This window comes from Castor canadensis, chromosome 11, assembly GCF_047511655.1.
Source record: "Castor canadensis chromosome 11, mCasCan1.hap1v2, whole genome shotgun sequence".
NCBI lineage: Eukaryota > Metazoa > Chordata > Mammalia > Rodentia > Castoridae > Castor > Castor canadensis.
Window position 1 is genome coordinate 140,189,611 of NC_133396.1, and position 12,610 is coordinate 140,202,220.

General features: G+C 46.9%; 1 protein-coding gene across 4 annotated transcripts in view; it reads right to left on the reverse strand.

Annotated features, from left to right (window-relative positions):
* The window catches only part of Smyd3 (SET and MYND domain containing 3), a 567,702-nt gene that overhangs the window by 135,858 nt on the left and 419,234 nt on the right, over nt 1-12,610 (reverse strand). For all 4 annotated transcript variants that reach the window (XM_074048805.1, XM_074048803.1, XM_074048802.1 and 1 more), the window contains exons 6-7: nt 2,259-2,326; nt 1,042-1,144 (exon numbers count right to left, since the gene is read on the reverse strand). In XM_074048805.1, coding sequence (XP_073904906.1) covers nt 1,042-1,144; nt 2,259-2,326 — 171 coding nt within the window. The remainder of the gene's footprint in view (nt 1-1,041; nt 1,145-2,258; nt 2,327-12,610) is intronic.

Below are 12,610 nucleotides of genomic sequence, written 5' to 3' on the forward strand. Positions count from 1 at the left end.
TCTCCAGGCTGGGGATGGAACCCAGAGGGCCCAGTGCATGCTATTGCTAAAGATAGACAGTGGTTCCCTGTCTTCCCTGTGTCAAAGTCATATATGGCCCTGGAAAAAAATAAATTTAAATTTTCCATATTATCGACAGATGTATTGGTGTACTTGGTACCCTGGTCTGAAAAAAACAGAAATTTAGCAAGTTGCTGTGTATGAGACAGTATGTTCCATTGAAATCAGTTTGGAGGGTGTCTTGTCAAAGCCAATCCCTGTCTCTGTAAAATACAGTACCTCTGAGTTTAGATTTTATCAGCTAAGTGCTGCATAAATGCAGTAAAAGCTTAGGATCCTGTTTTACTTGCAATAAATATCCACTTAGCAAATTGGAAGGTATAGGGAAATGGGGTTCTAGAAAGGGTGATGGTTCCTCACTCACCCAAAGAGGCTGGCTTGCTGTCTACACACCTGGCAGGGTCAAGGGTCAAGGTCAATGCACTGCTGGAGGTCACATCCAGGCCTCCATTCGCTCTGCATGTTTGCTGAACCAATCGCCTAGAGATGCTGAGGTGTTTGTTAAGGCCTAGTGACAAAGGCCTAAAAAAGTAAAGCTTGTCTGCTTTCCTAACACGGAATTAAAAATGTGTTTAGTGGCTTTGGGAGTAAGCAAGCCATGGGATCCATGTCACAAGCTGGCTGCCTCCCTGCCCAGGCAAGAGTGACCAATTGCTGGGATGTGACAGGTTGGTGACCTACTGCCAAGGAGATGATTTAGTGACCCCTGTGCATTTACATAAAACACACTACCTCTGCCATGCAGAGGCACCTCTTGCATCCATGCTAAAGAGCCAACATCCATAGGGACAAGGTGACCAAGAACAAATATTGGCCCCTCTTAGTTTGAGGTCTGACTGTTTGCTGGTCAGAGGCGACTGTGTTGTGAATCTTCTCACTGGCAGGAGGACAAGAGCTGCCCTTGGGCACAGGTGATTTAGGAACAGACCATGCTGGGGGAGCTGTGATAAGAGAGCTGTGTGGGAGACACTGTTTCCTTACCTCCTCTCCTGCCTCGATGTCACGGACTGCACGCAGTAAGAGGTGGGGCCCGTTGAACACAATCGAACAGTTGGGGTCACAGCTGTGATTGAGCAAGGACATGCTGAGGAAGAAAAAGAGAGTCCATCAGTGCACAGCGTCTAGAGTCACACGGTCATACGTAATGAATGCAGTAGCCAAAGACACTTCAGGCTGGGGGCAGAGTCAGGCTCAGTGAGGCCATGGGTAAGTGAAGTCTCTGGTGTGTTCACAGAAATGACCTCATCCTTCTTCTATGAAGTAAAATGCTTCCAAGATGGAGACTAATTAGGGAAGTTGGCTAATAACAAGTTTTGAATCCTTTTTGGGGTGGGAGTGCAGAAATACTCATCTCATCAGATGCCAGTCAGTAAGGGAACCCAACATGAAGATGGGGAAGGAAGGAACTTCAGCCAAGGGGCTGCCTCAACCAATGCTGCAGTCTCCACAGCCTCCACTAACCTCCCCACGACCAGCTTCCTTTGCTGAGTTATCTTGGAGGAACTGGACCCTGCCGATGGCTACACCGAGGGCTAACCGGGGATTCTCTCTCCACAGAGGCTGAAGAGGGCTTGTGATCTACATCAGGTGTGCTCTGTCCAGAGCTGGTCACTCCATCGCCCTGGAGGTTTTACCATCTGGCAGATGGGATGCATCTGAGCTGCTACCTTACAACAGTCATCGTTCGGATGAGCGCTTGCTGTGCAGAAGGCACCTCTCAGCATTAGAGTGTATTTGTCAAATTCAGTCACCACAACGATCCCATGAGCTCCATCTCCAGGTGCAGAGACTGGGATGAGGAGTTAACTGATCCACCCAAGGATGCACAACTGGTTAGTGGTGACAGAATGTGACCCAGGTGGCCTGAACTCAGCCATCCTCTGAACAGCTCTGAGTCATGCTACTAAGAGATCTGACCTGTGCCGAGTGACACTTGTGAGAAGAAAGACAGGAAGCTGATATCTCAGGTTCACAGGTAACAATAAGGAACACTGAGGTCGGAGCCCTGCCTCTCCAGTCAGTACCACAGCACGTAACGAGGAGAGTTAACACTTAACATTTTCACAACTTCTTTAACTTCTCACTCAGTTGTGCACCGGCCTCTTGAGGCAGCTGCTGCAAGCGCCTCTCTGACTACCAGCAAAGGCTGGCTGGGAATTAGTCATGTCTTCCAGTCAATAAAATACAGCCCACTGTACCTGGGGTATAGGCCGACACCAACTTCCTGCATCTCTGCATTACAGATGGTGAACGAGTTGCAGATCACCTGTGAAAACAGGGGGGACAGGCACGGTTACCAGAGTCACCTAAGAAACTTTCCTAGGCAACAGAGTAAGACCTCCAGAATAAAATGTAGGCGTCTTTTAGTAGCTGCTCTGGAAAGATCCAAACCAAACATGGATGCCCTGTGATTTGCAAAATAACTTCTCTGGGGCAAGGTCCCCTGAAGGACCCCACTGTTCTAGTGCAGAAATATCAATGTCCGAGGGAATAACCCAGGTTTAAGGCAGCGCAGAAACCAGTCAACGTAGCATAAGCGACCACCCCGATTACACGAAAGGCTCAAAACTCAGAACCCAAACAGCTACGTCGTGAAACTGCTTCAGTCCTAATGCCACTGTATCTGAGGAACTCAGCAGCCTGTCTTTTATTCCTACAAAGAGTGAGGTGTTTTGGGAGCTGATGACAGACACCAGAAGCACAGGGTGCTCAGTCAGTCAGGCCACGGCACTTACTGGGCACACAGAGCCCAACACGGATGTGTCATGTGCCCATGTCCTTTGGGTGGACCCGGAAAAGAAACCAAATACACAACTGCTGTGCTCAAGGGACTAAAAAACCTCATCTGTGCAACAGAATAAGTGTAGGAAGGTCTGGGAGGGAGCGGGAGAGGAATCAGCACAGTACAACTAGGTCCTGGCACCATGATTCTGCCTCACACAGACATTAGTGAAAGAGCACTGGATGGGAAAACAAGCTCCTGCTTCGCACAACTTCAGTTCTATGGAATGACAGATTAAAAAAAAAATGACAGAAAAAAAATCACATTGGGATAAGTGCTAAGAAGAGAAATAGGTAAAGTGAAAGAAGAAAAGGAGGTCAAGAAATTCTTTAGGATAAGGTGACATTTAAGCAGTGGGCTGCAGGAACTGTGCACACATAGGCAATGCAGATCCATGCAGGAGGAAGAGCAAGTGCAAAGGCCCTGGGGTAAGAATGCTCTGGGGTACACAGAGCAACAGCAAACAGGCTGGTAAGATACGAAACCAGACAAGGAGCTACATTATACAGGACTCGGAGCCACATTTGGACTTTATTCTGCTGGAGACACAGACATTGGGCTAATTCTGAGCCAAGGAGTGAACGGATATGATTTCTGTTTTGGAAGGCCCACTGTAGCTCTTGTGTAGAGAACAGACTATTTAAAGGCAGGGATGGAGGTGCAGAACACAGGTAGGAGGTAGAGGCCACAGGCCAGGTGAGATGAGCAAACACCAAGTATGGCAAGTGCTGTGTCTTCTGAGTCCTTCACGAAAGCCACAGCAACCTGCCACATGGGCATTTTCCTCTCCAAGTCTGATAAACTGCGCGTTCACATCAGGAAATAAATGGGTGGACACTTGTATGTTTTACACAAATACTGGGTCATTTGCTTTGTGTGTGCATGTGTGTGTGCAATGGATGATAAAACACAGGACAAACGCTTCCGTGTTTGTTTCTGAAATTTGAAACATTTTAAAGCAGGTATGAATTTGGGGAGGAAATGTGAATGTTAACACACACCGTAAAGTATAATAAGAACATTAGAGTAAGTAAGTAATTCACCAATGAGAAAACAGACCTCATTTTTTTAACATTTAAATCAAGTCAAAATTAAACTTTTTTGGACTGTGAAGCAAATTAAAGGTTTTTCCAAAATGTATTTATTCCAATGGAACTTTTAAAGAGGACAGGTGACAAGGGTCATGTCACCGGGGTGGTCCTTCTCTGGGAAGCACAGGTGACTCTATTCATCCCTTTAGCAGCATTTATCGTGTGCAGTCATTACTGACCCCTTCACTTGTCACCAGACACAACTAGCCTGCAAGGTCCTTGAGGACACAGGTGGAGCGTCACCGGCATGGACAAAACACCAAGAGCGCATGTCAAAGAGATGGTGGCTGCGTGGGCGTGGTCCTCACGGCCACCATCTAGGATAGCATCAGGGAAGATGCCAACCCAAGTCACAGGGGCCCTGAACGTGGAAGAGATGTGGAGTTCTGCCATGGAGGGAGTGGGTGGAAGTGACCCCTCTCCAACTGTGTCCTGCTGCTGCTCTCCGTCCACTCTTCCTCTCCAGGCTCACCTTCCTTTGCTCCCCCTCTTTTCCAGGACATGGATCACAGGTTTTTTCATTTGCTGAGCACAGGATTTGCTTGATTCTCTGGCTAAAAATGAGGTCCCGTGCACTGGGCATTAAATATGTGCTTGCTGCATGAATGTGATCCTTGCTTCTCTGTTTTAGCTTCTCTGGCACCTTTCCTTTTTTCTTTAATTTTCTGCCTTGTTTCTCTATCCTGCTTTCACTTTTATCTGTGACTCTCACCTCTCCATCCTGCACTACTCTTCAACATAAGTAAGGTGTTCTGAGGTTTTACTTAACAAGTTCTAGACAAGTTCCTCTTTCGTGCTCTTCTGAACATTACATGGTGGTCTCCTTGAGCCGGGGAATGGGAGGGTCATTTATTAAAGACGCCGGGTCACCTTGGAACTATCTAATTACAAAGAACATTACAAGGAACACTTTTGACATACACAGCCATGATGGACGGGAGGGAGCTCCAGGTTTCTTCAGTTTTAAATGAAAAAAGCGGTAGATAGTATTTCCATTCTGTTCAGGCAACAATTGAAAGGAACCCTTTGGCCAGGCACTGGTGGCTTACTACTGTAATCCTAGCTACTTGGAAAGCAAAGATCGGGCTAATAGTTCCTGAGACCCAACTCCAAAATAATCAGAAAAAAATGGGCTGGAGGTGTGGCTCAAGTGCAAAGCCCTGAGTTCAAATCCCAGTCCCACCAAAAAAAAAAAAAAAAGAACTGCTTTGTGTCAAGAAATAAACAAATGGAAATGAAGTCCAAAAATAAATTTAAGGCATTTTAAAGTATTAGCTTTGTATAAACAGTTTTCTAAGGGAGTTGCACATGGCAAAATACTAAGGAATGAATACTTTACAAAGACACATTCAGAAAAGCACACCAGTAGGATTATTTCAATGAAACTAAAAGCAATTAGGCTAAAAGTTTCTTTCTAAAAATCAAGCATGGGTGTTGCTGTAACAATAATTCCCATAGCATGAAACTGGAACGTATAGTTATCACTACTGCATGTGAAGTTTGCTCCTCATAACTTTCCTTTAAAATAACTGAGTCTTCACAACATTGCACTCTATGAGGTGACAGAAACAGGGCTAGCACAGTGGCCAGTGAACCCCTGTCTTTGCAGGAACAGGAAAGTGCAACTGGATTAGTCTCTGTCCTTTGGAGCAGGTTATCAGTCTAGAATGTGACATTTGCTTTCTGAGGTGAAAAACTCCCTGTAGAACAGACACAAATGTCATCAATACCAAGGCACAACATGGATACCTCAGAGACATATATTCACTTTACAGACCACAGGCTCAAAGTCCACATTTCCCCTCACAGTTTTAAAACTACAAGCGTTTTACAGTGGAAGTGGATAAATGAAGATATTTGAGACATGAGGGAAACCCACTACGTCCCTCACCTCGCAGTAGCAAAGCTGAATGGCAATAAGAAAGCTATAAATAACCCAGGGCCAGGCATGTAGCTCAACATGAATCCCAGATACTTGGGAGGCAGGGATCGGGAGAATCGTGGTTCCAGCCAAACGTTAGCTAGATCCACCAACAAGCCGTACATGGTGGTACATGCCTGTAATCCCAGCTGTGAGGGAGGCATAGGTAGGAGGATCATGGTATGAGGCTGACTACTGGCAAAAAGCATGAGACCCTAACTGAAAAATAGCTAAAGCGAAAAGCGCTGAAGGGCTGGAGGTGTGGCTCAAGTGGTTGAGTACCTGCCTAGCAACTGCAAGGCCCTGAGTTCAACCCCAGTTCCACCAAAAAATAAAAACAAAAAACTCAACAAACTTGCAGCCTGGCCAGAGCAGAGTTATTCCTGACTGGAATAGAACTACCACTTTCTAGCTCCCTTTTCCTAATTACTGATCTACACAGCCTACTTCAAATAATACCTCCAGCTTCAAAAAATGTGGCGAAAATTTAAATGTTTCAATAGGAGGAACTCAGCTTCTGACGTGGATGTAAAGACTGCCTGCATCGTCTGTGCACCTGTGGCCCCAGCGGAAGGTTTGGCTCACTGGACTTTCACAGTTTGCCATCGGAGGGCTGAGAGGTGAACTTGAACTTTACTGCACTCAGCTGTTCTAAGTTCTGTGGAGTGAAGGGTATGAAAAGGACCAGCAGTTGTCACACAAAATAGCTCCATCCCATCCTAGGATGAAGGGACTGCAGTGTCCGAGGCGAAGACAGTGGCAGAGAAGCCGGCGGGAAGGGAGGTGGGCTCACAGAGAGGTGGCAGCACGGGGACACTGTGCCCACCCCGGTTAACACACGCTTTTCCAGAGGGCTGAGAAGGGGAAGGGTATTTATGACATCTGTTGGCATTTTAATTTTTTAAAAAGTCCTGTGATCACAGACATGCTGGGGAATCTTTGGGGGAGAGGCTAAGCTTAAGGCTGTCACTGCACAGCGGTGACATTACAGAGCCTTCCACCATTTCCTAATCCTGTTATTTTGTCTGCAAACCAAGTGGATCACTGATTAAAGACAAAAAGCAAGAGAGGAGCCCGAAGCACAGGAAACCAAAGGAAAGACGGGTAGAATTGTATCAGCAAAGGAGACAGGGAGTGAAGCAGCACAGAGGGAAGGTACAGGGAAGCCATGCATGGGAGAAGGAATTAACACTGAAATGCACAAGGAACTCAGTTCAATAGTCAGAAAACAAACGGCCCGATTAAAATGGACAAAGGACTTGAAAATACACTTCAAGATAGGCACCTCGTCTTTCAAAAGAAGATGTACCAATAGCACAACGTTCCTGAGAAATGCTCATTCACTAGTGATTAGGGAACTGCAAATCAAAATCACCTTGAGGTATCACCTCATGCCTGTTCACAGCTACTGTCAAAAAGATGCTCACACCTGCAGTCCTAGCCACTTGGGAGGCTGAACAGGAGGACCATGGTTTGAGGCCAACCCAGGAAAACAGTTCAAGAAGCCCCATCTCCAAAACAGCCAGCAAAATAGACTGGAGGTCGAGTACCTGCTTTGCAAACACAAAGCCCTGAGTTCACACCCCAGTCCCACCAAAAAAAAAAAAAAAAAGATGTGAAGTGAAGGGACCTTTGCACACTGTTGGCAGGAATGTAAATTAGTAAAGCCATTGTGGAAAATGGCACAGAAGTTCCTCAAAAGAACTAAAACTAGAAGTACCATACGATACAGCCATCCCAATTCTGGGCATACATTTACAGGAACTGAAGTAAGAGACTCATGCACCATGCTCACAATTCACAACAGGCGAGCTATGGAATCAACCCAAGTGCCCATCAGTGGAGGGACAGATAAGGGAAAGGTGGCATGTGTACATATTGGAATACTATTCACACTTTTAGGTGCTGGTCCAAGTTTGCACACTTCCAGTTAAACAAGAAGAACAGCAGTGGCTACTGTTAGTGCTGACGTGCTATACATTTCAGTTTCTTTTTTTGTTTTGTTTGTTTGGCGGCTCTAGGATTTGAACTCAGGGCCTCACGCTTCCTAGGCAGGTGCTCTACCACTTGAGCCGCTCCGCCATTTCGGTTTCTAAGAGTGAATTTCAAATGTCCCACCCTGAAGATGCTGGGAGGCGGCATATTTGCCAAGGACGCAATGATTCCACACTGAACACGAGTATCAAAATACCACGTCACACCCATAAGTGTGAACAATGACCACTTGCCAGTTGAACTTTTTATCAGAAGGAGGCCAGGTATTTGAAAATAGTTCTATAAATTTGTCTCTAAGTGTTTCACATAAGGACTTTTATCTGGTTTGAAATCCATACAAAACACCTAAGATAGCTCTAAATGAGACATAATTTTATCTTTAGCAGATGGCATGAGGACGTTAAAGTCCCCAGGGTGGTCACAGAAATAGGCTTGTCTCTGGCCATCTAAACTTTGCTCTGATCTCATGACTTGGAAAAAGAACACGAAAATTATAAAATATAATCCAGCTGGTTTCTCTTTCTTTTCTGTTGTTTTTGAGACAAGGTCTCACTATGCAGTCCAGGCTGAACTTAAGCTTGAGCTCTTCTTGCCTTGGCCTCCCCAGTGCTGGGATTATAGGTGTGTGCCACCAGGCCCAGCCTCACTGGTTTCTTAAAGAGAAAATGGTAAGGTATGGAACATCAGATCACGGGTGCAAGATCTACCTAAGACCAAAGCACAAAAGCCCATTTAAAATTCTGTGTTAATGTTTTCATATAAAAATAATTTAAAGCAAGTTAAGCCATGTGCATTACTGATTAAATAGGAAATCAATTTATAGTCTTAAAGATTTTTATAAATTCCCCTTCTAGACAAGCCAAGGAAATTATAAAGTAATCTTACGTAAGGAATTTCTTTATTCCATCCCATGTAACACACACATGGACAGGTGTGCCTCTAGTTGTTGGTACACTCCACCGTTTCCAAAAGTGCAGAAGTGTCTGTCACAGCTCGGATCAGAATGGAACTCTCACAAGAGACTCAGAACAGTCAACAATGGCTTTCCAAGCACCGTAAAACCATGCTTGCCATTTTACCCCTTTCCCAAAGCTAAAGTGCCAAGTGACAGCGAACAAAGCCCCTGTGGATAGCTGGCTTGCTTTCTGAAAACTGCCACCTTTCATTTTCCAAGAGCTTTACTTATGGAACTTATTATACTTTAAACAGCTGCCCTTATAACAGAAGGCAAATTTGCCCATTGTTCTTTCTCTGAGGCGGTTCCCCTGCAAGTCACCTGATGGAAAAGCGCTTGCAGTGGACATCTGTCAGACATGCACATAGCAAAAGCTCTGTAATACCGTTTCCACTGCTTAATCTTCCTCCCACGTCCCGAGGCTCAGAGCACTATGGCATTCGTAAATAATTTATCGCAAGACATTGTGGTGACTTTCTACCGCTCTGCCGTGCGTCGTCTGTGTTGCAAATTTCATCTGGACCCGCTCCTATCCAGATGTTACCACAATGAGTCACCCCTCCCCACAGATCCCACTTCAACCTTTTGCTCAGTGTCAGTCTCCAAAAAATGTTCTCGTACAAGATAATCTGATTTCATTATTCCCTTTCCACACAACGGGTATGGAAACCCACCCGGCAGGGCTGGTGTTTGTCAATGTCATTTGTCTTAGTTCCAGTACTGAGCCCCTAAGCGAAGCGTGCCGGGTGGTGTGTATCACCTGACTGAGGTGGAACTGAATACAGCAGTGTGTGGATGAAAGCTTTCATGTTTTTCCATCAACCTAATGAAGAAAAGGAAACTATAGAAAAATGTCCCCCGTGAAAGTTGAGACTGAACACCAACCCACTGCTTAACGCAATTCCCAAGTTCAAGGTGAACCCTGTTGTGTTAAGGGAAGTCGTCTGATGCAGAAGTGAAGATGGATATTCTGCCTAGGAGAAATGCTCACCTTGTTCGTGTCTGACACCTCAGGGAGACAAGCCTAGAAGCATATACTGCACACCCCGGCCTGTGCAGAGTGCGGGACTCGCCCACGAGCTGCGGGGACTCACACTGCAGTGCTTTGGGGATGACTGCCCCAGACTGTCTCAGTGGGCAGCAGCAGCAGATGAGGGACACCTCCTGTGGCTGCCACACACACCTGATCTCTAGACACGGCCTGGTAAGTGAGCAGAGGCTACAAAGGCCATGGGTTGGACCAGTGAGTCATGACTCCAACTACACAGTAGAGAGGCCACAAGAAATGAGGCCCAGGTCAGCCAGTCCTTCTCGTGATCTCCCGGGCTCTGTGTTTATTCTCAGAAATACAGAAAGAAATAAAAGAGAAAACAGATCATAGTTCATCCTGTCCCCCCAGGGCTGTTCCTGACTGCCCTTCCTCCTTCTCCAGCCACTTGTCCAGAAGGCCAGCATCAAGGCTGGGTGGAGGGACTCTCCAGAGTGAGAAAGCATTGCAGAGGCTTGAAGGCTTGAGTTTAAAAGACGGACACACCGGGGCTGCAGGGAGACAGGCTGGCGGCTGGCTGCTGGCTTTGGATCTGCTCCCCACCACCTCTTCCAGGCTCTTCTCAGGAGCCTGCCGACTCACGCTGTCCTGAATTTTCTACTCTTCCTCAGGTCTCTGCAGGACTGGCAGACCATGCCACCTAGAATGGCCTCCCTCCCTTCTCCAACACTGGGTGCTGCGGAGCCTTTGAGGCCCAGCCCTGAGGTTCCATCATGGGGAAGCCCACCAAGTCTGCCCAGCTGGGGGCGGAGACTTCTTGACTGGGCACCACAGCGCTTGTCCACATGTCCAGCCTGCATCTGGCAGTGTAGCACAGTGATTTTTTGACCTCAGAGTTCTCTCACTCTGTTCCTTCTTACAATAAACACTTGTCCAGTCGCCTATGCAGGCCAGCTGTAGGAGCTCCAAGCAGGTGTAATAAAGACACTGCACTCGAGAACTCAACACCAGCCAGGCAACAGCTGCATCAGTCAAAAACCCCAAGCAAACTGCATGAGTACCCAGCAGTCCAGGCCTGGGTCAGTTCGTGGCTGGGGCAGGTCAGAGAGAACTCCCTTTCCCTAAAAGGGCACCAAAGGAGGTGCCTGGAATCTGGAGTCCCAAGCCCGGCCCCAGCTTCTTATTCCCCAAGATGTATAATGAGAACTCATCAACTTAAGCCCACGTTATACAAATGTCCCTGTTCCTCAGACTGGAGAGACCTGGCATAAACTTAACGCATAGACAGGCCAGCGTGACTTTCAAGAGTGGAAGGCGGAGACATCCGATAATATCAGGTGCCACACTCAGAGGTAACAGGAATGGAGCGTAAGGTTCTGCCATAGCAGGAGAATGGAGGCCCACCACGACTCCCCCCTGGTTAGAAGTCTCACATGCCCTAACAACGAGTCCTGTTCTCACTCCGCATCATTGACTGAGAAAAGGAGAAAAACACAGCACTAAACATGGTGCTGCCTGGAATACCACAAAGCTGTGATTTTCTTAGAAAGAGCCAGAAAGGAGACACAGGAGAAGCCAGCAGGGGATGGTGTCCTGTGCTGTGCACCCACCTGTCCTCCGAACGCTCCTCTACCCTTTGCAAGGGCCTCCTGAAAATCACACTGCCAATCCACAGTCCTCTTGAAAACCGTGCTAACCCTGCCTGAGAGGAACACCTGACAGTTCTACGCCACGGTGAAGCACTTAGCCTTGCTCCAAGCCCTCACAGGGAGCAACTAGCCCAGGATCTCCAGGACTAGAAGGCTGGGGACTCAGCAGACTTCTGTCCTCTGACCTAGTCACGTGTTCTCCCATGCCAGCTGGGAAGCTCAGCACAGGTCTGGAACACAGGGCTGCCAGGGCCAGCAGAAATAGACATGTTAGTCACTCAGTAAGAGCCAGCAGGCACCATTTTGCCTTATTATACTCTCCAAGTAAGTCCAATAAAAATGAAAAGATGTCACATTTCTCTCGGATTTTGACAAATTTTAGCCTTCCTCAGCCAAAGATGATTTTCCTGACTACTGGCCACATTTCTTTCTAAGTTACTCTGTCAAAATCCATGTTGGAATAGCACAGGGCAGCATCTAATCTGCCAGCTCAGTTTAGAAACACAAGAGTCACAGGTCTTTGGTGGCCCTGGGAGGGGCACTGTTCTCCACGCCCCTTTGATCATCCATAGGAAGGATGGCTGTGGATTACTGAAGATCAGTGGGGAGGCCTATGGTAAAATGGATGGCTTTTGAATTTTCTACTCCCCACTGTCTAACTGCAGCCAGCCACTATTCCTAAATTAGTGTCACAAAGAGAAGGACAGTGTCCCCAGTGTGGGCTGGGAAGATAAATCAGCTACAAAACAGCAAGTGGCTGAAGGAAGAAAGAAAAGATGAAGGCTTGGCACTTTGTCGTGTGAATGTCACAGCATTTGTCTGCACTCACATACAGAATGATGAGAGACAGAATAGAAGAGAACCTTTCCTCCCAGCCCAGCCCTCTCCTGCCTCCCCCAAAATAACCCGCTGCCTTCTCTAGTTTCCTGAATGCCTCTGCCTTCCCCCTCAATCACCTGTAAAGCCACCAGGAGGAAGGCACTTTGTGTGGAGTAAACATGCTAAGTTGTGAATGTGCCTGCCTTTATAAGCCATTGTTCAATTCATTTTGATCAGGAAGAGCTCAGAGGAAGGACCAGAATTGACCAGAAAGCTGTAAGCCAGAGGTATTTGGAAGATTGATTAAGAAAAGACCTATAGGCCTTAGAATGACTCCTAGACACAGGAAG